Source organism: Oncorhynchus kisutch, unplaced genomic scaffold, assembly GCF_002021735.2.
Source record: "Oncorhynchus kisutch isolate 150728-3 unplaced genomic scaffold, Okis_V2 Okis05a-Okis16b_hom, whole genome shotgun sequence".
Taxonomy (NCBI): domain Eukaryota; kingdom Metazoa; phylum Chordata; class Actinopteri; order Salmoniformes; family Salmonidae; genus Oncorhynchus; species Oncorhynchus kisutch.
This window is the reverse complement of record NW_022261982.1, coordinates 3,261,084-3,288,140: the sequence shown is the minus strand read 5'-3', so window position 1 is coordinate 3,288,140 and position 27,057 is coordinate 3,261,084. Positions and strand designations below refer to the sequence as shown.

Genomic DNA, 27,057 nt, shown 5'->3' with positions numbered 1-27,057 from the left:
CTGATTTGAAATGGTGATGTTACTGTCAGAGCTATAACAACCTACCCCTGATTTGAAATGGTGATGTTACTGTCAGAGCTATAACAACCTACCCCTGATTTGAAATGGTGATGTTACTGTAAACAAGGAGGAGCTATAACAACCTACCCCTGATTTTAAATGGTGATGTTACTGTAAACAGAGCTATAACAACCTACCCCTGATTTTAAATGGTGATGTTACTGTAAACAGAGCTATAACAACCTACCCCTGATTTTAAATGGTGATGTTACTGTAAACAAGGAGCTATAACAACCTACTCCTGATTTGAAATGGTGATGTTACTGTAAACAGAGCTATAACAACCTACCCCTGATTTTAAATGGTGATGTTACTGTAAACAAGGTGACAATGGGCAGTTATTATTTTTTAAATACAGCATATAGTTTTATATCACAGGTGGTAACACAATCCATATAAAGAATGTTTAATAATTAAAAACAATTAAAACATTTTACAGATCAAGCAAGAATAACAGCCTGATTTTATAAACAGCGTCAAATCAAGTGGAAATGGAATCGAACACAACAAGCAACATACATTATCAAAACAAATAACAATAGGAACTCAAACAAGACGATATATCAAAGAGCAAAAATGTGCATTATCATCATTACATTCTAAGGTCTCAAATACATTCACACATTACACTGGTATAACAGGACGAACAACAAAACTATCTGTAGTTCCACAGATTTATAATAACAATGCACTGTAAACTTAACTTGAACAAAAGTGCAACAAGGTCAATCACATTGAAGTGGGTTGAAATAAAATAAATTACTAGGTTATTTAGAACATAAAATAAATAGATAAATCTATTCTACTTGGTGTATGTTATAATAAAGTACAAACAGTAGGTGGCGCTGTCCTAATAGATGAGGTAACCTAGCCTGACGACTCAAACTAAATTCTTCCACTGCTTTGTCCTTCACCACATACGTTAGTCTGAATATGGGTAGGGATATTATTGAAGTCGTTTGTGGTGACGAGGGGCACGACGGGCGTTGTACAAAACAATGTCTCCAGCGATTGGATTGTCTCTAACCAATCACAGTAACAGCCAATGATGAATTTTCAAACCCCTGTTTAACCCACGTGTGTTCTAGCTGTGACTCAACCCATCGTTACTGGACAAATCAGATGGCCCAGAATGTGTTGGCATTCGGTGAAAAGCTGGGGAGGTACTCAAATCCAGACTCATTGCGAAGAAGAAACTAATGTCCTTTGGTGTAACATTTGGCCGGAGCAAGGAGTTTGGGTAACCAGGCAACAAGTAACCTACCTCATATCACAACACTCACCTACAAGAGGTCATCAATCTCTCAAACCTAAAAGTGCCATTTCAGTACCTCTAAACAGCATTAACCATATCATGGATTGTATAATGCATGTGTTAATTAGCTTATTTATGACTGTAAGAATGATTCAACAAGGTTCAACATCCAGGCTCAGTAACAACAGGTGCTCCAGTCCTCAACAAAAACTGCTGTCAGCTACAGTGCATATAAGCACGGGCAGCAACAACAGACAGATGTTTACACAATGCTCCTAAGACGGTCCTGCTCGTCTGCTGTGGTTGCCAACGCTGCTTGCCTGCAACCTGCCAGAGAGAATGTGAAGGTTACTATACTGTACTACAGTGAATCTAAAAGGACATTATCCCTAAACATTCCTGAGCTCCAAGGCTTGCGTTGCTCACAGTTTGTTTGATAAAAGACAGAACCATATATTGAGTTGATGACTCAATTCATTCCACTTGTCTTACTAAGACACTTCATATAAAGATATTACACATTACAGATCTTGTGCGGACTCACCTTTTTTCTTTTGAAGCTCGACACATCCAAAGATGACTAAAAGGGAAATGATTAGGAACACTGGGATGCCAACCGCCCACGGGGATGTCCTCTTGTCATCTGGAGGGTGAAACATGAAACTCCAGTGAGCATGTGTTTGGAGAGACAGCATTTACTCCGAAGAGAAAAACAAGGAATTTTACACCCTTCCTTTTTTAATGCATTCAGTTTGAATAACATGTTGATATCATGTTCTGTCCCATCTATCCAATCATATCATCCATCACGTAGCTTCCCTGAGGGGCTGGAAACTACCCAGAACTCAACACAACACTTGACTACAGTGTGATTTTAAAAGGGAGTGACTCGTGATGCTTTGCCATGGTGGTCAATATTAAACCCAACTGGTGAGATAAGATTACTAACAGCACTAATAGCATCACAACATTAGCCTCTTGGAACCAGCCTGAAATCGCTGCGTTCTGTTTTCAGGAAACAGAATGTTGCACTATTGCACGATAATGTTGGTCACAAGGCTATCACAACATGCCCCTGGGGATGATGTAGCCTGTTAAATAGAATGCCAAATTCATGTATCCAAATGTAGATGTTTATTATTAATTTTGGCATGCCATTTGGCAATTTGGCATGCCATTTATCGATCTAGGGAGGATGTTTTCTCAATGTTGTTTTCAAGTTGGACCATTCTGACACGCTAAAAGAGTATGGTTTAGAAGTATATAATACGTCAACATTTACGTACCCACTTCAACCCCCCTCTCTCCAGGGAGAATAGGAAGCAGGACCCGCTCGTGTCTCTGTGTCCTCATCCCATTATTTATGATACAGTCCACGTATCCCCCGGAGCCTGGCAACAGTTGGAGGGTGATGTTGCTATTGGCTGTGACAGTTTGGTCTTTGTTAATGACAGTCCAGTTGTTAGGTGTCTTTATGAGTGCTGCTGCAGATAAGTTCCATTGGATCCAAGGTGCTGGTTTACCTGTGGCAGAGCAGCTGACCACAACTTCTATGTCTGCTTTAGGTTCAGTGCTGGGGACTTTATGCATTGTGGCTCTCACTTCAGATACACCTTTGAATGAATGAAACAGGGAATATTAGAACATATTGATTTGATTTATATGACTTATTTTACCAGACAGATCCATTAAGAATAGCTTTCAAAATATGTATCATGTTTTCATGTATGTTTTGACACCAGCAAATGTCCCTTATTAATGCATGCAGAGTTCATGGTCGTTCAGACAGTTTTGGGAAATCCTGCCAGTGATGTAACAATGCCAATATGGTGATTTATAGTTGAAGTTAGCTGGTGTTCTAAACTATAGTGTTTCTATTCCCCTAATAAAACCCCTAATAAACTGCCCATACTGTATTATTCAGATATCATTCCTTAGCAAATGTCCTGCTGTAAAGGGTGACTAAAGGATTATTCTATATTTAGCGAAGAACCAGATGTAAGGACCTTTATATTACATGTGTTGGGGGTTTTGCTTATAAATGTATTAGTTTAGCATCTACAGTACATTGTAAAGTATTCAAACCTCTTCCATTTAGTTACCTTACAGACTTATTCTAAAATGTATAAAATAAATACAAATTCCTCATCAATCTACACACAATACCCCATAATGACAAAGCAAAAACATGTTTAGACATTTTTGCAAATCATTAAAAAAAAAGTTTACTACATTTGAGGCTGTAATGTAACAAAATGTGAAAAAAGTCAAGGGGTCTGAATACTTCCCGAATTAACGTTATGTATTGCTTATGAAGACTTTATGAATGCTCGATAAGAGTGTTTCCCAAAAAATATAATCTCCAAGGATACTCCCAGTGACTTCCACTTCTATACCAGCACACCTGATTCAACTAGGTCTAATCAAGGGCTGAATAATTAGTTGACCAGGTGTGCTTGTACCTGTGCTGACCTAGGATTATTATTTTGAGTTACAATATCACTTACATTAAAATGTTGTAACTTCAACTGAATAGAGAACAATAGAGGTACGCCCTAAAACGGTAATTATTCAGTGCATTAAATACCTTGAACGGTAAGACACGTCTGCTTGCGTCTTGATCCACTCGGGTAAACATTGAAGGAACAAATATAGCAGGCGTCGTCTGCCCATGTTACATTCTTCACGGTAATAGACGTTGAGTTGAGAGATGCTTCCGTGAAAACCACCTTGCCTCGGTGCGGGTCTATGATTTGAGCTCCAAACCGCTTGCTGTAGGTGGCCAGATTCTCCACCGAGTCGTCTTTGAACAGCCTCTGCCAGGTGACTTGCAGCACACCTGTCGGGTCCGCATGGGTGCAGGTATATGATGCGTCGGCATTGAAGTCAACACTGGTGTCTCCTCTAGCTACGACGTTGACAGAGACCGCTACAAAAGGAAGAAGGCAAGTTAACAGGTAAATAAATAAAAACAAGTTTAGCCTACATACAAAATAATCAATAACCTGTCAAACGTGGGAAATGTTGTTTACCTAACCCATCTCATCTTATATGAGCAGAATCAACCACTAGTCAGAAGCCATGGAAAACAATTTACCTTCAGAGAGCAGGCATAAGAGAACGAGAAAAGTATTCATTCTCAGCTGGTGAATGTTGACTTAAACTCTTGGTTTTGTTTCTCACGTTGGACCATAATATATTGCTTCGTTAGTTGCACGTGAAGTGAGTCAGATTGTTTTTGGAAAGCCCTTAAATTGTTGAGGGGGTATAGAGTAGCCTAGTTCCCCAGTGGTTCCCGGCCGTAGCCAATTACAACGTGACATCTACTGTAAAATACATCACAAGGAAGAAGGATCTGTTAGTATTTTTTTTTTGTGGCGCACATTAGGCTGAAGCTGAATGACGTCATTGCAACGAAATAAACGCGGAAATGTATTTATTTTGACGTAACATTTTTTTGGTTCACATGCTCTGTGCCGAACTAAACTACAATGTAGAGGTCACCACATCAAGGGTATCGAAAGACTACTGTAACCACAGCAAGTTACAAACCAATTGGCTGCTAATGCTCCACCCCAGAAACTTAACATGCCTACACTTGATGAACATAGATTTCAGTCAATCTACAGTACCAGTCAAAAGTCTGGACACACCTACTCATTCAAGGGTTTTTCTTTATTTTTTACTAGTTTCTACGTTTTAGAATAGTAGTGAAGACATCAAAACTATGAAGTAACACATATGGAATCATGTAGTAACCATTTGTGTTAAACAAATCAAAATATATTTGAGATTTTTCAAAGTAGCCACCCTTTTGCCTTTGACTGCTTTGCACACTCTTGGCATTCTCTCAACTAGCTTCACCTGGAATGCTTTTCCAAGTATCTTGAAGGAGTTCCCACATATGCTGAGCACTTGTTGGCTGCTTTTCCTGCGGTCCAATTCATCCCAAACCATCTCAATTGGGTAGAGGTTGGGTGATTGTGGAGGCCATCTGATGCAGCACTCCATCACTCTACTTCTTGGTCAAATAGCCCTTACATAGCCTGGAGGTGTGTTGGGTCATTGTCCTGTTGAAAAACAAATGATAGTCCCACTAATCGCAAACCAGATGGGATGGCGTATCGCTGCAGAATGCTGTGGTAGCCATGCTGGTTAAGTGTGCCTTGAATTCTAAATAAAGACAGTGTCACCAGCAAAGCACCATCACACCTCCACGCTTCACGGTGGGAACCACACATGTGGAGATCATCCGTTCACCTACTCTGCGTCTCACAAAGATACGGTGGTTGGAACCAAAAATATAACATTTGGACTCATCAGACCAAAGGACAGATTTCCACCGGTCTAATGTCCAATGCTAGTGTTTCTTGGCCCAAGCAAGTCTCTTCTTATTATTGGTGTCCTTTTGTAGTGATTTCTTTGCAGCAATCTGACCATGAAGGCGTAACTCATGCAGTCTCATCTGAACAGTTGATGTTGAGGTGTGTGTTACTTGAACTCTGTGAAGCATTTATTTGGGCTGCAATTTCTGTGGCTGGTAACTCTAATGACTTTATCTATGGGTCTTCCTTTCCTGTGGCGGCCCTCATTAGAGCCAGTTTCATCATAGTGATTGAGGGTTTTTGTGATTGCACTTGAAGAAACTTTAAAAGTTCTCGAAATTTTCTGGATAGATTGACCTCCATGTCTTAAAGTAATGATGGACTGTCGTTTCTCTGAGCTTTTTTGGGCTCTTCTTGCCATAATATGGACTTGGTATTTTATCAAGTAGGGCTATCATCTGTACACCACACCTACCTTGTCACAAAACAACTGATTGGCTGAAATGCATTAAGAAGGAAAGAAATTCCACAAATGAACTTTTAACAAGGCACACGTGTTAATTCAAATGCATTCCAGGTGACTACCTCATGAAGCTGGTTGAGAGAATGCCAAGAGTGTGCAAAGCTGTCAAGGCAAAGGGAACTACTTTGAAGAACCTCAAATATAAAATATATTATACACTTTTTTGGTTACTACATGATATGTGTCATTTCATAGTTTTGATTTCTTCACCATTATTCTGCAATTTATAAAATAGTACAAATAAATTAAAACCCTTATATGAGTAGGTTTCCAAACTTTTGACTGGTACTGTACAAAAACATTTTACAATGTGGGAAATGATGACTCCGTGTTATGGTAATAAGGTGAGCATTCTATGAGTGAGACATTTTCAAGATTTGAAATCTATTACAGTAAGTAGTGTGTCTATCATAGGGGTTCACAGAGTTTCTTCTACATGCTTCTCACATTAAGTGCTGTTCTGGTAATTGTGTCAGTAGGAAGTTCCCAGATTCTCATCCTGGTGGTTGCTGGTCTTCATTGTTAGTCTGGTGTTATGGGTTGTGGAATTTCCTCTTCATAGGAGATGTGTAGTGAGTGACTGTGTCTGAATGTCATAGCAAAAGGGGGAAGTCCACTGCCCCAGTAGGTAGAAAACACTAGTTGCATTACACAAGTGAAACTGAAAGCTCTTTAGATACTTATGTGACTTCATTAATTGAAGGTGATGTTAACATCACATTAGTATAACCAGTGGTGTAAAAATACTATCATGTGCTACTTCAGCAGTTTTTGGGCGTATCTGTACTTTTACTTTGCTATTTATTTTTTTGACAACTTTTACTCTACTACATTCCTAAATAAAAGAAGGTACTTTTTACTCCCATACATTGTCCCTGACACCCAAAGGTACTCGTTATATTTTTAATGTTTGGCAGGACAGGAAAATGGTCAAATTCTCGAGAATATCTGACGGACTCACTAAACACACATCTTTTGTTTGTAAATGTTGTCTGGTTTGCTTAATATAAGGATTTATAAATTATTTATACTTTTATTTTAGCTACTTAAGTATATTTTAGCAATTACATTTACATTTGATACTTAATTATTGTTTTTACCTTTGTTTAACTAGGCAAGTCAGTTAAGAACAAATTCTTATTTACAATGAGAGCCTACCGGGGAACAGTGGGTTAACTGCCTTGTTCAGGGGCAGAACGACAGATTTTTGCCTTGTCAGCTCAGGGATTCGATCCAGCAACCTTTTGGTTACTGGCCCAACGTTCTGACCACTAGGCGACCTGCTGCCCCACTTATTTATATTTCAATTCAAATACTTTAAAAAACTTTTACTCAAGTAGTAGTTTACTGGTTGACTTTCACTTTTACTTACATTTTTGATTATGGTATCGTTAAGTATGACAATTGGGTCCCCCACTGAGTATAATATAGTTCATTGTATTATCATAATTGGGTTATAATTGTAATGGTACATTTTATTACATCATAAACTGCATGTCCTATTAAAGTATAATCCCATAATTCTGTAATTTGACCATTTACAGTCTAGCTAGGAGCAGCCTTAAGGGTGGCAGGTAGCCTAGCGGTTAAGAGCGTTGGGGCAATAACCAAAAGGTTGCTGGTTCGAATCCCTGAGCCCACTCCAGGGTTGTCATCAATAATGTCTGATCTCCGAGGGTGTCTCGGGGAGTGGCCCAAGAGAAGGTCTGAGTCATGGTTACTGTAGAAAGCAATAAAATGAAAGAGGATCCACTACCGTTATTACAATACTCTGGGCCACTCTCGGTGGCCTCGGTAGTAACCAAATCCAATTCCAGGAAAGGAGAGCAGTCATAATGATACTTACAGTAGACACTCATTATCAGAAATCACTGTACACTTTGATATCCTGTGATTGTATAAAGGGTATTGGAATGTGTACTAAGAGTTATCTGGTAAAACTGAAAGTAGCCTAGTTTAGAGAGGTGGGCCAGTAACCAGAAGGTTGCTGGTGTAAATCCCATGCCAGACAGGAGAAACTTCTCCAGGGCTTCTGTGCTGCAGTGTGTACAGTGTCACAACACTGTAGGGGCTAATTGTGTACATATGTAGTTTTGATAAAAACACTTGACAGGGGAAATTGAGTAAAAAGGTGTGTTCTAATCCAAATATCTGAAACAAACATTTTCATTGTATCTTGGGAAGAACCTGTTTAATATTCTGGTTAGCAGTTGTGGTCTTAAATTACTGTGGTGACATTGATGCATGTGACGCTGTCTCACTCAACCAGAGGATGATTCCAGCTGAATCTCAACACTTATGTATCTAATGTACATAAAAACAGACACAGTGAAAAGACAAAGATGATCATTTGAAACATATTTCTTAACAATTGATGTAGTCTACAGTACAGAATATAGACCATATAAAATATGTTACAAACTCAACGGGAAATCTAAAGTATGGAGATAATTCAGTACAATCAGATGACGCAAGGCTCTTACACAAATATAAAGCATTCACATATGTCATCAGACAGGACACTTTTCTGGAATTTTTACTTCAGAAATGTTGCATCACTATCCGTTCATAGCGCCGTGACTAAGTCCTTTTTCAAATGCAGCACAGCGACACCTAGTGGAACTTCAGTTTTATTTTCCTAAATGTTTCTTTAAAAAATAACAGGAACTAAAAAGACTGATTTAATAATGCATGTTGCTGTGGAGGTGACAGACACTCATGGCCTGGCTCTACTGTTCAGCAACACTAAAACCAGAGGGAGCCATTGTAATACTATGGTTCGCTCTGGTACTACACACACACGTGCATGCATGCATACACAGTACCAGTCAAAAGTTTGGACACCCCTACTCATTCAAGGATTTTTATTTATTTGTACTATTTTCTAAGTTGTAGAATAATAGTGAAGACATCAAAACTATGAAATAACACATGGAATCATGTAGTTACCAAAACTGTTAAACAAATCAAAATATTTTTTTTATTTGAGATTCTTCAAAGTAGCCACCCTTTGCCTTCATTACAGCTTTGCAAACTCTTGGCATTTTCTCAACCAGGCTTCATGAAGTAGTCACCTGGAATGCATTTCAATTAACAGGTGTGCCTTGTTAATTTGTGGAATTTCTTTCCTTAATACGTTTGAGCCAATCAGTTGTGTTGTGACAAGGTAGGTGTGGTATACAAAAGATAGCCCTATTTGGTAAAATACCCTAACCCAACACACCTCCAGGCTGTATAAGGACTATTTGACCAAGAAGGAGAGTGATGGAGTGCTGCATCAGATGACCTGGCCTCCACAATCACCCAACCTCAACCCAATTTAAATGGTTTGGGATGAGTTGGACTGCAGAGTGAAGGAAAAACAGCCAACACGTGCTCAGCATATGTGGGAACTCCTTCAAGACTGTTGAAAAAGCATTCCAAGTGACTACCTCCATGAAGCTGGTTGAGAGACTGCCAAGAGTGTGCAAAGCTGTCATCCAGGCAAAGGGTGGCTACTTTGAAGAATTTAAAATATATTTAGATTAGTTTAACACTTTTGGATGCTATGATTCCATGTGTTATTTCATAGTTTTGATGTCTTCACTATTATTCTACAATGTAGAAATATTGAGATGCAAAGAATGTGTTCCTCCATTAAATACACACTCACAGGTGTAGTTCCCTTCATCAGATGGTTGTATGTTGGTGATGTGTAGAAATACTCCACCTCTCTATCTGTAGTGTGACTCTGGGGTCACAAGTGTTGTCTGTACCAATATTTTTTGGGGTCAGATATGACACTTGACAGTCATTCCCACTACTTATCACTCTAGCTTACATATTACACAAATAATGTCGTTAATGGTTTGGGCAGGTAAGAGTTCCTAAATCTGCTCCTGTTTCCAATGTTTCTACTTGAATCTCTGTAAAAATGAAGGGACATGGCTTGTGAGTATATTGTTTAAATTCCAATGTTTATTTTGCATTGACTAGCCTTACAATGCACAATTTTTTGCATTAGTGAAAGGTGTGTAAAACATATGTTTTTAATTACACATTTATAAATGAATGAGAATATTCTGAATCAAATGTTGCTGCTTCCCTGAATGCAGTTCAAATGGTGCTGAGTGGAACTCCTATTGTTATACAAGGTAATGCTGACACATTAACATTTCACTAATATCAGAGGACAGGACCTCTTTCAGTGTTGTGCGTGCTTTGTGTTTGAGAAAAGGACTAATCTTACGTTCAAAGACTGTGCACACACCCCACACCAGCAGAAGCAGAGAAAGCCTCAAGGCACGTCTTCCACATATAATGACCCACTGCAGAACCAGACGTTGGTCCAATATTTTCTGCTCGGACCAACAGTAGAACAAAAGGCAAACCAAAGTGATGGTCCTTTGACAGGTTGTATCCAGTCACATAATCTTGTGATGGCACCACTTCCTCTCGGCTGTGTAACTGTGTTCTGTGTTACTTTCACAATGACAATACATCCCTTGGGCTCTGCAGTACAACCACACATACAATAAACTGTGTCAAGAGCTCACCTTCCTTGCTCTAGCAACAATGATAGCTTCTGACAGCTCTTCAAGACTGAGGGGGTTTTATATCAAGTGTATGTAAGTGATGGTTAGATTTGGTCCTACAGGTTAATAACAGAAAATGAACCTACCAACTGCTATGATTATGATTCAACATTATTATAATCATTCAATGATTAACTTTTAAATACCAATGCCTTTTTAATAAATCTGCAGCAGGGCAATAAAGTCCAGGGGCCTCATTTATAAACCCTACATACTTATAAAATAGAGCCCAGAATGTACGTGCACCAGTAGGGATGCGTTGGTAAAATCACCGGGAAGCCAATCCAGAAAAAAAGCCATATTACAACCTATGTGTTGTGATAATTGCATTGTTTGCTCTGTAACCTGTTAGTTCATATGCCTTGACACCATGATGTATAGACCTAAAAGCTGAGACAATAAGAAGACAGTAGCAGAATAAATTCAACCACACCTTTTTTTTTATTAATTACAGTATATAACTGAGATCAACACCTGTCTGGTGAAGTCTACATGTAACGGCGTTCTTCGTTTGTCGAAAGAGAGGACCGAAATGCAGCGTGGTGGTTACTCATGTCTTTAATGAAAAAAATGACGGTACATGAAATAACGATAAATACAACAAACGGAACGTGAAACCTAATACAGCCTATCTGGTGAACACTGTTCCTGTCTCTGTGTAATCACCCACGAAAGACAAAGCGAACTCAGGCTACCTAAATACGGTTCCCAATCAGAGGCAACGAGAAGCACCTGACTCTGATCAAGAACCGCCTCAGGCAACCAAGCCTAACTAGACACACCCCTAAACCTAGCAATCCCAAATCCTATAAAACCCCAATACGAAACACAACACGTAAACCCATGTCACACCCTGGCCTGACCAAAATATATAACGAAAACACAAAACACCAAGACCAAGACCAAGACGTGACACTACAAAACATATTGCTATGTAACAAACAGTTATGTGACCTACAGCATGGTCAAACAAGGTAATGTTTCCAACATTTTCAGACTACTAAACAACTATTGGTTTAGGACCATGGAGAGTTACCTCGAGTCACAGCTGCCTCCACTATTCCAGCACCATTTCAACATCTAATCACCTATGCTTAGTCTAATAAAGTGATAACTAAAAGATACCTAAAACTATTTAGTCCAATCAACATAAGCTAAATATGTGGCTGTCCATGGTACTGATTTCTGTGTGTGCGTGCAAGTAAGAATAAACATGTTGACTCACCCTACTTGCAGAGAAACACCAATGCCATTGTCACGTTCTGAACATTATTTACTTTGTTTTAGTCTTTATTTAGTATGGTCAGGGCGTGAGTTGGGGTCGGCAGTCTGTGTGTTTTTCTATGTTGGGGTTTTGAGTTCAGCCTAGTATGGTTCTCAATCAGAGGCAGGTGTCGTTGGTTGTCTCTGATTGAGAATCATACTTGGGTAGCCTGGGTTTCACTTTTGGTTTGTGGGTGTTTGTTTCCGTGTGAGTGTTTGTTGCCACACAGTACTGTTTCGGTTTTGTTCGTTTCACGTTTATTGTTTTGTATTTCATAGTGTTCAGTTTATGTCTTTTAAATAAACGTTATGGACACTTACCACGCTGCGCATTGGTCCTCCGATCCTTCTCGCTTTTCCTCCTCAGAAGAGGAGGTGGAATGCCTTACAGCCATCCTCTTTCATGTTGCCTAAATGGTCTATCACTCTGTCAAACAGTACACGTGTTTAGTTTTTATTGTCCTAGGCTACCTGGCTAAAATACTTGCTCGCTAGACTCACTTCATTTCATGGACAATGATACACTAGGCCAGATAGTTAACATTAGCATACTACATCTAGCTACATGTTGAACTTCCATCCTCTCAAGCCAGGGGCACAATGTATTAATTTATGGTTGGATCAGAATCGACGTTATAATCATTGGCCAGTACAGAGAATTAAGTAAAGCCACAAGTCTAAATCTCCATCCATGGCTAATTTCGGAAAGGGCAGATTTTTAGCTAGCTAGTTAGCCACCGTAGTACAACACAACGAGATGTAACAATTCACGTTTTTTTTCTGTCAATAAAGACATTTAGCTTGTGATGTGATTGGTCTGAAGCCAAATCCAAACTGGCTTCCCTTGACACTTTTTGTTTATTTTGGTGCACCAGGACCAATCACAGCTGAATGATGGGCATTTTCAGGCAGAGTTTTAATACTCTTTCATGCGCATACAGTTTCAAGACAGGTCTGATTTATAATTGGAAACATGCAGGTGCCCAGTCTTATCAGAAATGTCACATGCATTAGTGTGAAATTTACGCAATGTTTATAAATGAGGCCCCTGGGGTTTGTGAGGGAGCTTGAGAGGATTTTGCACCTATAACATTTCTGTCAAAAAGTAAAGTTGATATCTTATTTGGTAACTGCACCAGAAGCAGAAGCAGCCTGAATCCAAACATACTGGCCAACTGCAGAACCACACATTACTCAATGTTGTCTGCTGAGACTGAGTACAGAACTCAACGTCTATCCAACGTTAGTTGTTCAATAGAGAAACAAAGTAACACTTGGGTTGACTAGTCATAATGGACCTTGAGAGCTGAGAGGAGGAAGTGGTGCTGTTTTCTAGCTTCTACCAGTCTTACTGTTTCACAGAAACACTTGGACCTCTGCTAGTGCATCCTGGTCTTTGCAAAGCACCACGAGGCCGAATTATTAACTACAGCCACCTCAACAGGTTCCACTTCCTCCTTTATACACAAACAATGATAGATTCTGCTCCACCACAAGGCTGAAGGGTTCTTATATCATATAAGCCTGATGTACTGTAGATAATGGTTTGTTTTCCTCTAGAGTGTACATGCTGGGTTAGATCCATACAGTATACGATGTGGATAACAGTGAGTTTTCCTCTAGAGTGTACATGCTGGGTTAGATCCATACAGTATACATATTACTATAGAGGCCATGGATCTGTTTGGAAATGACGTTTTAATAAATGCTTTAGTTTTGTCGTTACATCTCTTCACCTGAACATGTAACTCATGTAGGCCTACATGATACATGGAGATGGAACATTGAAAGCAAGGAAAATACATTTGTCACGAAGCATGTTGTGATGATGACTGTAAATCTCTACTGCTGCAGGGAATATCTTTTACCAATCCAATACACTGACACCTGGAGAAAATGCACATGATCACATCTGTCCACAGGAACATTGGTTCTACGTAACAATGTGCATGATTCAGCAGTAAGTGCTGATATTTACAGCAACAGAAGACGATCTACAGTACAGGACCTATTCAGCCAGATGTCTAACCAATCAATGGAACTATATAAAGTCAGTGTATCCGCTGTAAAAATAGGGGCATTACAGTAATCAATATATACAGTAAATGGACATACTGTACAGTTGTATATCCAGGGCTGGTGAAATAGTATTTAACCCCTAGTGATAGAAAAAGGTGTCTAATGACATGTCGTCATTGGTCAACGGTGCTAGAGGTCAGGGGTTAGAAGGTGTCAGCTGGAGAGTTGAGTAGATCCCATTGTCTCTACTTGTGAGCGTGTTGTAGGGATCAATGTCCTGTTGCTCCTCCTACAAATACATTAACAATATGTCACCATATTACACTTGTAAATGTAATATAGGTTTGTGGAAATATTTTAAATGTTGTCAAATTCAATTCAAAATGTGAAAGAGCATAGTCTGCAAATGCCTTACGACTGCAATATCAGCCCTGACAGTCTTTCGACTACAGGTAAGAGCAGCAAGCAGTAACAGCCCTGATTGAAAGGACCGTATTGTTGCATCACCTCTTTAAAGGTGTACACCGCTTTCTGCTGTGTTCTCCTGCTGTGTAAAAGAACAGAAGACCAGTGAATGAACGTAACATAACATAGTTTTACACAGCAGATGCTTTCTGGAACAAAATATTTGACTGTTTGTTTGTGCGTGGCTGCATGCATGTTTTTTTCCTACACTCATTTTTGACAAGGCAGGAAGTGAAAACCCTAAACAGTTCAGTTATTAGTGACTTACAATAACCTTATCGAGTCAGACTTGAATGTAGGTCAAGTAGCCTATGTCACACCCTCATGTATTTCATGACTTCAGTTAGATCTGTTCATGCTCTCTTGCCAGCTCTTTGTCACTCACAGATACACCATTGATATTTCCTTGGCAAGAGAGCAGAAACAAATATTAGACCTACAGTATAGCCTACCGCATATTTCTGAGGCCCATAGTTCTCTATATGATTTGTAGATCAGATTGCTATTTGAGATTGAATTTACAGAATATTATTACAGGACCTCCGTAACAAAGTAATAGATTAATTAAATTACCAAATATGTCAAATAGCCATCAACTTTTATTTTAACAAGCTAATAAGAATCTCTTACTTGAGATTACATTTCCTCCTGATTATTCCAACAAGGACCACAACGGCTACAAATCCTGCAAAGGCTGTTATTATCATGACATTGAAAGGACGTATGAAAGAAAGGATGTTTGTGACATGGGATCCTGAAAAAGAAAAGAGAAGAACTCATTGTGATCCTATATGGCTTGTTTCTCTTCCTCCACTCTGGTCATGTTGACAGATGCTCAATTTGAAGACTATTTTTGTTATAATCCAATTCACTTGGACTGAGATGGTAGAGATGACTAATTGAGACCAAACATTCACAGTACAAGATAAACGTGTATTACAGAATGTGTCTATTGAACTGACACGCAAAACCAAACACTTACCATTGACAGAAATATTGAGATTAAAAAAATGTCTTCCTCGATTATGTACACACTCACAGGTGTAGCTCCCTTCATCAGATGGTTGTATGTTGGTGATGTTTAGAAACACTCTGTCACTCTCTATCTGTAGTGTGACTCTGGGGTCACAAGTGTTGTCTGTACCATTTTGGTCAAACCGACGAGCCACTTTACACTCATTCCCACTACTTATCACTCTATCTACCTTACATATTACAAACATCATTTTATGAATGGTTTGGTTTGGACAGGCAGGAGTGCCCAAATCTGCTCCTGTTTCCAATGTTTTCACTTGAATCTCTGTAAACATCAAGGAAAATGGTTTGTGAGTGTATTGTTTCATCTAAAATGTTTGTTTTGCATTGAATAGCATTACAATTGCAATGCCCAGTTTGTTGCATAAGAGAAAGGTGTATGTTTGTATGTATGTGTACACACAGTTGAAGTCAGAAGTTTACATACACTTGGAGTCATTAAAACTCATTTTTCATCCACTCAACAAATTTCTTGTTAACAAAGTATAGTTTTGGCAAGTCGGTTAGGACATCTACTTTGTGCAATTGTTTACAGACAGATTATTTCACTTATAATTCACTTCATCACAGTTCCAGTGGATCAGAAGTTTACATACACTAAGTTGACTGTGCCTTTAAACAGCTTGGAAAATTCCAGAAAATGATGTCATGGCTTTAGAAGCTTCTGATAGGCTAATTGACAACATGCGGATGTATTTCAAGGCCTACCTTCAAACTCAGTGCCTTTTTGCTTGACATGGGAAAATCAATATAGTGGTGATCTTAACTGACCTAAGACAGGGAATTTTTACTAGGATTAAATGTCAGGAATCGTGAAACTGAGTTTTAAATGTATTTGGCTAAGGTGTATGTAAACTTCTGACTGTATAAATAAAATAGAGTATTCTGACAGTTTCTGCTTCCATAAATGCAGTTCAGATTGTGCTGAGTAGAACTCCTATTCATAAGAGGTAATGATAATGCCATTAATATTTAATAAATGAAACATGAGAACAGGACCCCTTTCCTTTTTCAGTGTTGTACAAACTGTACATGCATGCTGTGTGTTTGAGAACAGGACTAATCTTACCTTCAAAGGCTGTGCACACACACCACACCAGCAGAAGCAGAGAAAGCCTGAATGCACGTCTTCCACACATACTGACCAACTGCCAAACCAGACGTTAGTCCAATATTTTATGCTCAGACTGACAGCAGAACAAAAGTCAAACTAAAGTTATCCAAAGTGATGGTCCTTTGACAGGTTTGACCCAGTTACATGATCTGGTGCTGGCCGAGAGGAGGAAGTGGTGTTGTGTAAAAGTATTCTAAGTGATACTTTCACAATGACCACGCATCTCTTGGGCTGTGTCTAAGGGCTATGCGGTGCAACCATCACATACTGCATAACAGTAAATACACATGTCAAAAGGTCCACTTCCTGCTCTAGACTGAGGGGGGGGGGGGGTATATAAAGTGTATGTAAGTGATGGTTATTTGTATTCATTATGGATAACCATTAGCTGCTGCCTTGGCAGGTCTAATGGTACTGCTTGCATGAGTTACTTGATGTGGAATAGAGTGTTAGATCTGGTCCTCCAGGTTAATAACAGGAAATGAACCTACCCAGTGCTATGTTTATGATATAACATTATTATAATCACTCAATTATTTCCTTTAAATACCAATGCCTTTTTAATAAATCTGCAGCAGGGCAATAAAGTCCAGGGGCCTCATTTATAAACCCTACATACTTATAAAATAGAGCCCAGAATGTACGTGCACCAGTAGGGATGCGTTGGTATCCCTACTGGTGCAGTTTCAGGACAGGTCTGATTTATAATGGGAAACGGGAATGTAGTGAAGTAAAAGTTGTAAAAAATAAATATAGTAAAGTACAGGTACCACAAAAAACTACTTAATTAAAAATACTTTCAAGTACTACTTAAGTACTTTACACCTCTGCATTATGGTTGGTCCTGAAATTACACTTGACAGTCATTCCCCCCACTTATCACTCTATCTTATATGTTAAAATATAAGTGTTGGGTTGGGCAGAAGGATGTCTTTATTTCAGCCACTGCCAACATGAAGGGAAACAGATTGAGTGTCCTGTTTCATGGTTTTCAGATTGAGCATTAGTAGTGAAGTTGATTTCTTATTGACTAACTGCATCCCACAGCACCAGAAGCAGAAGCAGCCTGAATACAAACATACTGGCCAACTGCAGAACCACACATTACTTACTCAATGTTGTCTGCTCAGACCGAGTACAGAACTCAACGTCTATCCAATGTTAGTTGTTCAATAGAGAAACAAAGTAAAACTTGGGTTGACTAGTTATGGACCTTGAGAGCTGAGCATAGGAGGTGCTGCTGTTGTCTAGCTTGTATTTGTGTTACACCTCTGCTAGTGCATCTTGGTCTTTGTGACTGGGGTCTTTGTAGAGCTCTCACCACAGAGAGGTCTTATGATCAGCTACAGACACATCAACAGGTCCACTTCCTTCTTTAGACACAAACAATGATAGATTCTGCACCACCATAAGGCTGAAGAGTGCTTTTTATCAAGTGTAGAACTGATGCAGGTTATGGTTAGTTTCAATCAACTCTAACACTAACCAAATGTATTCCATTTTTTTGTATTATTGCGGTATCCATGTTTGTAATGTTACCTTTCTCCATCCCCATCCCTCAGCGAATGTAGCTATCATTGGGCTGAAACACAAACTCCAGATTGTGGCTTTATCAAGACCACCTGCTGTTTACTTATTGAAAGACTAAATAGAAGAGTGGAACATATTATAGATAATGTTCACTTCTCTCACAAAATATGACATAAGTCCAGTTATTTTCTTTGTCTGCAATATTTTATCCTTCATTTATTTAACCTCATTCCATTTCAAAATGACAGCACGTGTTGAACTTTGTAAGGTGAATGAGGTCTTGTGGTAGTAAAAAGTGATGAAAAAGTAGACTTATGGTGTGTGTTTGGTTGAGTAAATCTTGAGTATCAATTTAAGTAATAGTAATTATTACATAAGTAAAGTTATACTTTTGGTGTCATTGGTGCCTAGTCTCGGCCTTCAAAGTTCAGAATGTCTTTTCTGCACCAACTAAACTGTCCCTTTGTGGTAGAGCGTGTCTGTCTCGGTCAACCACCGATTTAGTTAATTAGCCTCATTTAGACTAAAATGCCTCCTGGCTAACGTCGGCTATCATGCTAAACTTCCTAGCTTGGCAACTCCATTACTATTTCCAATTTCTGTAACCGGGTAATCCCAGGAGTGAAGGGCATTCGCACCCCTCAAAAGCTCAATGCTTTTCATGCCCGTTTTGAGGGAGGACATATCCTTCCGTCTCCAGAAGCAGGCATGTCCAATCAATTGAATTTACCCAAGGTGGACTCGAATCAAGTTGTAGAAACATCTCAAGGATGATCAATGGAAATAGGATGCACCTGAGCTCAATTTCGATTCTCATAGCAAAGGATCTGAATACTTTTGTAAATACGCATATATATTTTTTTTTGTAAAACATATGTTTTTTTTTTCTTCTGCTTTGTCATTATGGGGTATTGTGTGTAGATTGATGAGGGGGAAAAAAAGGTATTTAATCAATTTTAGAACAAGGCTGCGTTAACTGATGCCAATAGTCACCTAATCATGATCTTCAGTTTAGAATCCAATTTGATTAATCAGCTGTGTTTGGTGTCACACTTTTTCTCCATCCCAATCAGGCCCCAAGAACTGGAGTTGGCCACCTCTGCTGTAAGTAACAAAGTGTAGAAAAAGGGAAGGGGTCTGAATACTTTCCGAATGCTATGTATGTGCACCCAGCAAGCACCTCAGAGCCTACAAATTCAGAATGCTCACTAGCCGGGCTTTTACAGTCGATTGGCTGTTGGCAGCACAGTTGAAGGAGCAGTTACACACATCCATGCTACTGTCTGGTATTCAGTCTCTAGGCTTCATAAGAAACCAGAAAAATAGTTGTCTAACTCCATTTAATTGCATTCTGTTTCTGGGTCTTGAGCTAGACTTACTCGCATATCACGCTTTTCTATCCCCACGGAGGGTGTCTTGGTTCTGGCTGGGTCACACAGTGCATTTTCACCAGTGCCTACTCCTACTGGGGACCATGGGCTCTGTGATTGAAGTCGTTTCCCTGGGGCTAGTGTACAAGGCTATATCTCATCCAATACGATATTTTAATATCTGATCAATTAGTCTTCTAATTAATGAATTATTCTTTACCTTACGTTAGTCTCATTCCAAACGTCGTAAATTGTTGGTTATCTGCACGAACCCAGTCTTCACTATGAATCATCCATACATCAATTGACTCAATCATTTATTTATTAACTAACTAAATAATCACAGTAATGCATAAACAAACAGTAGTACATATGGTTACAAGGAAATGATAGGGGAGTTTTCCTAGTGGGATAAACCAATATTACGGCTTGGTGGACAATAGGGAAGTGGGTGTAGACTGAGAAAGGTGGGAATTATGCAAATGAGTCACTACACACTTGATAATTATATTAATTGAAATGCTAATCCTTTACACATGAACGCTCACTCATTCGGGAATAGTTGCAATCAATATATATATTTAAGCTCAGTGTGTTGTCGTGATCTCTGTTGGAAAGTTTGTCCGCCCTCTCGCTCTCTTCCGTGGTTAGAATGGATACTTCAGAGTCCCATTCAGAAACATTCTTATAGAAAAGATGTTTCGGCGGTTGTCGGTCCTCGCATTCACGGGTACATAATTTCTAGTTGCAGACTAGTAATTAGTATTGAAGAGTAGCTCTTATTCTGTCGGCTCGATAGTGTCAGAGTTTAACCACGTGGTATGGTTAAAAGATTCAGCAATCTTCTTAAACCTTAGCTCCCTCTGTGATCGAGGTACTGGTCTGCTGGGAAATCCTTCAGGTGGGGGTTATATTCGTAACAGCAGAAAAGGGCTGTCCCATGAGGCCAGGTCAATGTCTGTGCTCATGGGGGAGGCCTATGACTTAGTTAAACTCCAAAGGGAATTGGAGTTTCCTTCATTAAACAGTTTATAATCACTTTACCTAATTTCACAAATAGTTTCATCTTTACTCATTCATTTTATACAACAATTAGATGCAAACCTCACAACTGAGCTCTTGTATAAACAGAGTTATGGTAATGTGACTGTATTGTCTCATGAGTTTCACAAACATTAAACGAAATGGACCAGTCGTGGCTGGATTCTCTCCCGACCGTGTACACATTCTCCAAAACATGGACATTGTTCAGTTCTCAAGTTCTTTTGGAGAACCTCTTCATGGAGAAGAGGTTCCTTTGTTCTCTTGTGAAACCTTCTCTCTTCACACTGCCTGGCCATCAGGAGAGAGACTCTTCTAGGAATTGATGACCTGCAATAACAGAGCCTGGGTGTAGGGGGAAGAGAGGTGGTGAGAGAGGGGGGGGGGGATGGTGCTCACTATACTCAAAGAGGGCCATGTCATGTGTTGGGGAATAATCAGAATTGGTGGGTAACATAGGTAAGATGTTTTATATTTATCATATGTTTGTAAGTTACTTCTCATCAGAATGTTATTTTTGTATAATACTGTGGCGAGGTTGCAGTATCTGTTCTATGTCAAGACTAAGTTGCATGGGCCGCAGAGAGGGGAGAGGTCAAGGTCTCATCATGTGTAAACATATCTTTTGCTCCACTGTGTCTGTGTGCCAGCCACTCCCTACTTTTCCCATCGGGGAGAGGAGGATGGCAGTGTCTGGAATCATTCTCATGCTCCCTCTTATCTTAACCTATAGCCTCACTCTCCTCTCCGTGAGCTTGTCCAGGATTGGTTGTATTTAGAGTTGGTTGTATCTAAATGACAATTTGATATATGCCTGTTGATATGGAGGATTGGTTTATGTTTCTGGGTTTGAGTAGGGAGACAAAGCTGAACGATGTATTATGTCTATGCTGTCTGACTACGTGTGTTCTTTGCTATTAAAGTATCTCAGTTGCAATGTGTAAGGGGCTCTCAGAGAATTCATGGTTAGACACTGAATTCATCTGAGAGTCACAGGGTTGTGATAGAGCTCATATAATTAAAGATGGACTTTGATAACTAACTCTGACTTGTGTGTGGTTTGTGCTCATGATTAGGTAAATAGAGGAAATTTCCACGACACATGACAAAAGCTAATGAGGCAATGCAAGCGGGACACTTAAAGCTGAGGCAGAAGGTTGGGGTCAATTCCAGTCAATACATGAAGTACACTGAAATTCCAAGACCAATTCTCTTCAATGCTTTTCAATTAGGAATTTAGGAATTAGGAATCAATTTGGAATTAGAATTGGAATTTGGTATCTGGTATTAAAATGGAAGTGACCTCACAATGACCCTGCTGAGGAGGAAGTTTCTCCATGTGCTACATTTACAAATGACTGCTTTTTGATTCATGATCAGTCAGTTATTAACATGAAGGCTTCATAATTCATTAAGATCATGTGTTGTGTTTTTATTATTACGTAAATCCTTCAAAAATCACAAAAAATTATGTTATCTGAGGAAGATGATCTCATAGTACAAAACGTAGAAGATCTCCTAAGCCTGTGTTGCCACAGACCTTATTTTCAGCCTTTATCGAAAGACCTTACAAAAAGTCCATACATTTTCCAATCGTCTTTTCCCAATGAACAATGGCAGAGTTAGTGCCTACAAAAATACACCATTAGTATTGCTCTCTATAAGTAGGCTATACAATTCCCCCCCAAAATACATTGATTATTATAAATGTAGGGTCTATAGGCTAACCCTGCATGAGCGCTGTAAAACTACAGGATCAATCCCGTTTCAACCTCTCTCTAAAATTATATTTAGGCGACCCCTAGTGGCACTTGTGTGTGTTTTTGGTTGGTCTCTTTGAGTTGCAGAAGAATCAAAGACAATTCACTCTTGAAGAATTGCCAGCAGCAGATTTGACACGTTGTATAACAAGCGATGTCACAACATACATTACAGCATTGTTTAAACATTTTATTTGGAAAAGTTGAAAACAAACACACACAACAACAAAGGACATCACAACATTGAGTATCTTACAGCATTTGATTTATAAAAATTGAAGAAATAAAACAACACGCACACAAAAACACACACCATGAAAGTAGTCGACATTATGACATTTTGTAGACTATAATATCACAACACTTGATTTATAAAAAAAAGTGAAGTATAAAACCACAAACAAGTCTAGTGTGGATTTATCATGTTTCATCATTAATCAACTACAAAATATATTTACATACAGACTGTATTTAGATATACAATAACCAGCAGGCCTATGTGTGTCAGCCATTCAGTCCACTATTCAGTACCCACAATGCCTATGGATATAAACCGATGTGTGTGAGGCAGTATGGTAGTCCCTCAGTTCTCGTCACTCTCTAAAAGTTTCCTAAGAAAGATACAACAGAATGGCATAGATATTTATTCTGACTGCATCTTTATCATTATTTATGATTATTTCAGCTCACCTTCTACATTGCAGGTCATTTGGTCTCTCAGGAGATATTCTGTATAAAAGAAGGCCATTTAAATATTGATTGAATGGAGTATCCTATATTAGTGACAGTCAGTGCCGTTTTTAGGTGACATAAATGGTTGCTTAGGGCCCCCAGCCACTAGGGGGCCCTAAAAGCCACTACATTTTTGTTAATTGACGCTAAAAGATTTTGTAACATTCTCCATATTGTCTGTTTCACGCTTTCTATCAGGCTAATCAAATAAAGTTGTAAAAATACTCACATTTGTGACAGAACTTGGTTTGAAAGGGATCAAAACAGACAATGTAGCCACAAGAAACACACACCACAGAAACACATTTCCGAGTTTCATTCCCAAATGTCTTGCTCAATGAGAGAGATTACAGAAACATTAAGAGACTATGAAAGTAGGTAAACCTACTTCTTAGTCATCCTACGCTTGATTGTTGAGCTGATTGTGACCAGAAAAATCAAACATTTCGTTGTTGTTGTTATAATTATTATTTATCTTAAAAAGCTTTTAAAAGTGTTGAAGAGATACTCACATGTGTGATGGACTGGAGGTTGGTGTGAAACTGAAATAAATCAAAATAAACAATGTAATGACAAGAACCACATCATCGTATTCATTATTCTTTTATTATAATGATTTAATCATGAAGAATGTGTTTTAACCTGTATAGCGCATATTCTCAAAATGTAATTGTGTTCTTTCAAATAGGTATCCATCATGATCCCTTAAATGTTCTCTAGAATGAGCATCTTACTGTTTGGATGTTGGTGGGGTCTTTAAGGGAGTTCTGATGATTTCAGGGTCAGGAACTGGGGGTTTTCTACATCAGATAAGAGATCAACTAGTAAACAACTGGCAGTCAAATCACATTCAATTCAGAGTAACTGTTCAGTTTCAAGGTAATAGTTTTTCTCTCTACCTGGAAGAGATGTCTTTTCTCCTCTTTTGCTGCCATATTAAACAGAATACAGCAATGAGACACATTAAACACAACACTGCACCCATCACTCCACCAACCACTGTACCTGTGAATGAGAGAGATGTCAAGAGAAGACAGAGGTCAACTTCCCAGGTACACTACACCAAAGCCTCATACATGTAAATATGGCTCTGCACCACACCTGAAAGTTGAATAGGAAAAGAGCCAGTCAATAGGTTGATTATGACCTGTCAATATTAGAATAACAACCACTTACCACTGATCCTGTCATCAGAGACCTGAGATTGACCTAGCACAGAAATACACAGGAAGTACTTCATCATGAACACAGACAGTATTTCATCATGAACACAGGAAGTACTTCATCATGAGCACAGGCACTACTTCATCATGAGCACAGGCACTACTTCATCATGAGCACAGGCACTACTTCATCATGAGCACAGGCACTACTTCATCATGAGCACAGGCAGTACTTCATCATGAACACAGGCAGTACTTCATCATAAGCACATGTAGCAGATGTGAAATGGCTAGCTAGTTAGCGGTGGTGCGCGCTAATAGCATTTCAATCGGTGACGTCACTCGCTTTGAGACCTTGAAGTAGTGGTTCCCCTTGCTCTGCAAGGGCCGTGGCTTTTGTGGAGATTTTTTCTAGAATTTTTGCAACCTTTAAATTAAATCAAATCAACCTCTGACAACTACACTGTAAAAAGAATAATAATAATAATAAAGTTGTCCCAACTCAAGATCTTTAAGTAACTAGTCCAAGTTGGCAAAACCTTTGTTCCAATTTAACTTGACAAGTTGGGTTCAAGTTCAGTCAAGTATTGTCTCAGTTTGAGACAAGCATGTTAATGTTGTACATAGAGTCCCCCTTGACTCCTTTCCAGTTTCAGTTATTATCCAATTAATTGACTGGACAGTTTTTTTCTGTCCTGAAAACAAATCCACTTTTTTACTATAGCTATATACTGAAATATATATTTTAATTGTAAACTACAATAATGTAATCTAAAATACATCTTGCAGAGCGGCACATTGGGAAATATGTTATTAAGACACATGCATTTTGAGCCAACACAGAATTTTAAGCTGAGAGTTTCAGCAAACTACATGTTTCTTATTCATCTCAATTTGAGCAGAAATCATTGGCTTAGTGAAGTATTCCATGTCAGCTCAAAAATCCTCCAAATTCAAATGTCCAGGAAACTGGGATATTTAGGCTCCATGGACTTTTTATAAGTTGCATGTTTTACAGTATAGAACAGGAAGATGCTGATGTTTGTATACTGATGGTTACTGGACCGGCTATTCACCAGTTCAATAATGTTCAAAATATAATACCTTTCTTTGAATTAATTGTATTCCTTTAAGGACTATCTGCAGTTACAACTGATGTATAATGAACCTATACATTTAGTGTAGTTATCCACATCTCATAATGAAACGCAAGTCTGAAATTGATAATACTGTATAACTTACATTTAAGACCTCATATTTACAATGATGGCAGTGCGTTAACTGCATTATTCAGGTGGAGAAGGACAGATTTTTACCTTGTAGCTCGGGGAGTCGCTCTAGCAACCGTTGGGTTACTGGCCCAACGCTCTAACCACTAGGCTACCTGCCGCCCCATGTGGGTGGTTGAAAGATGAACTGAGGTCCACACTCTAGTCCAGTTGGTTGTGGTAATGCACCTTAAAATTGGTAGCCAACCGCCATATGAAGTGCAAAGAAGAAGAAGAAGAAGCCTAAAGGAGGAGGGATTACTAGAAACACACTCTGTTTCCCCTTTTATCTGTGGATTAATTGTCGGAGTAGAGGACCTTGTGCATTTCAGGTAAAATAACAACACAATGTTTATAATCCAGGACAAATTAGTTTGCAACAGCAAGCTAACTAGCTAAATTGCCATAAATGCTTAATGCTTTTCGACCTGTCCCCAAATTAATATAGTTGGTTCAGAGTTCGTTTTGATATTTCAACCTGCGTGTCCTGATCACTTCTGGTGTGGGTGGACAAAATCAACGTGTGCGCGAGCAATCTGGTCAGCATGTAAGACTTCCGCTGTCTGGAGTTCCCTGCCTGGTTCGGTTGGGTAGTCTCTGCCAGAGCCCTTTACACTGTCTGCCATAGAGCTCCTACCTGGCCCTGCTCTAGGGATCAAGCCAGCTCCTGCCAATGGAGCCCAGAGCGCTCCCTCCTTCGAGTCTCAGACTGTGCCAGCCACAGAGACTGTTTCCTCTGACAACTCTGCCTCTAGTACAGATACCCTGCTGGTAGCCCAACAGCCTTTGATAGTCAGTTGCTGGAGACCTGTTGGACCATATAGTAGGACCTGTCTGCCAGCCTTTACCTGCCACTGTGTCCTGCCCTTAGTTATTAGCCAGGTCATGTTGCCAGGCCTTTAGGTGCCCCTGTCTTTAGCTCCCCAAAGGGTCAGGTGTCCCTGCTGCCCTATTAGCTAAGCAGTTTCCTGTCAGCTGACACCTTAGTAGTTTGGACTATTTCCTGCTGTTGGAACAAAGCAGCGTTCCATCAGTGACATTCACCTCTCTCCCAGGAGGACATTCTCACCACAGTGTGCTCCTGATGGGCTAAGTGTTCCTGCCTGGCTGCTACGGACAGCAGCTCCTCTACTCAACTAGAGCAGAGAAACCTTTACATCATTTAAGTAAGGGACTAGAGTTTATTTGTTATTAGTGGTTATGCCTAGCCAGGACCTCTGTTGATGAGGTGGCTTGATGGGGTGGCTAGACAGCCCTAGACATCTGTTCTCATGTTTGGGAAAGATATGTAAGTAAGAGTTAAGTAAGCATTAAGATAGTAAAGTTATGTTTTGAGCATTTCTTAGGAGTGAATTCACGGGCAGCTGTACAAAAGGCTGTGAAATATTTGTAGTTAATCATATCAGTAATGTTAGTTCTTCATATCAGAGCTATAGCTCTGCCCACCGGTGAAATGGAGCAGAGCATGCTGGGAGATCTCCCGCTCAGAGAAGAAGATCATCTCGAGAGAAGAAGTGAAGTGAGAGAAAGTTTCAGTCATCCTTGTCTTTTCCCACCGGT

The 27,057-nt window shown here is 39.3% G+C and overlaps 2 protein-coding genes across 3 annotated transcripts; both read right to left on the bottom strand.

Annotated features, from left to right (window-relative positions):
• Positions 1-401: 401 nt before the first annotated feature.
• LOC116359758 (OX-2 membrane glycoprotein-like) lies at positions 402-12,064 on the bottom strand. 2 transcript variants are annotated; one of them, XR_004206757.1, is made up of 5 exons: positions 11,963-12,064; positions 3,903-4,244; positions 2,602-2,928; positions 1,860-1,958; positions 402-1,642 (listed from the first exon to the last, which is right to left on the bottom strand). XR_004206757.1 is itself a non-coding variant. In XM_031813293.1 (5 exons), the coding sequence occupies exons 1-5, from the start codon at positions 4,450-4,452 to the stop codon at positions 1,578-1,580; spliced, it is 873 nt and encodes a 290-aa protein (XP_031669153.1). In that variant the 5' UTR covers positions 4,453-4,678; the 3' UTR covers positions 402-1,577. The 2 variants fall into 2 exon arrangements, 1 of the variants encoding a protein (XP_031669153.1); XM_031813293.1 differs by lacking the exon at positions 11,963-12,064 and adding an exon at positions 4,413-4,678.
• Positions 12,065-13,679: 1,615 nt separating this feature from the next.
• LOC109880324 (uncharacterized) lies at positions 13,680-16,811 on the bottom strand. Its single transcript, XM_031813300.1, has 5 exons — positions 16,589-16,811; positions 15,467-15,784; positions 15,115-15,238; positions 14,527-14,566; positions 13,680-14,308 (listed from the first exon to the last, which is right to left on the bottom strand). The coding sequence occupies exons 1-5, from the start codon at positions 16,656-16,658 to the stop codon at positions 14,216-14,218; spliced, it is 645 nt and encodes a 214-aa protein (XP_031669160.1). The 5' UTR covers positions 16,659-16,811; the 3' UTR covers positions 13,680-14,215.
• Between the last annotated feature and the right edge of the window lie 10,246 nt (positions 16,812-27,057).

Coding starts and splice junctions, on each gene's coding strand:
- LOC116359758 (XM_031813293.1), bottom strand. CDS start 4,452: ATGAATACTTTTCTCGTTCTCTTATGCCTGCTCTCTGAAG. Junction 1,959..2,601: donor AGAGAGGGGGGTTGAAGTGG/GTACGTAAATGT, acceptor TTCACCCTCCAG/ATGACAAGAGGACATCCCCG. Junction 1,643..1,859: donor CGAGCTTCAAAAGAAAAAAG/GTGAGTCCGCAC, acceptor TCTCTCTGGCAG/GTTGCAGGCAAGCAGCGTTG.
- LOC109880324 (XM_031813300.1), bottom strand. CDS start 16,658: ATGTGTGGAAGACGTGCATTCAGGCTTTCTCTGCTTCTGCTGGTGTGG. Junction 15,785..16,588: donor TGTGTGCACAGCCTTTGAAG/GTAAGATTAGTC, acceptor TGATGTTTACAG/AGATTCAAGTGAAAACATTG. Junction 15,239..15,466: donor TCTCAATATTTCTGTCAATG/GTAAGTGTTTGG, acceptor TTTCTTTTTCAG/GATCCCATGTCACAAACATC.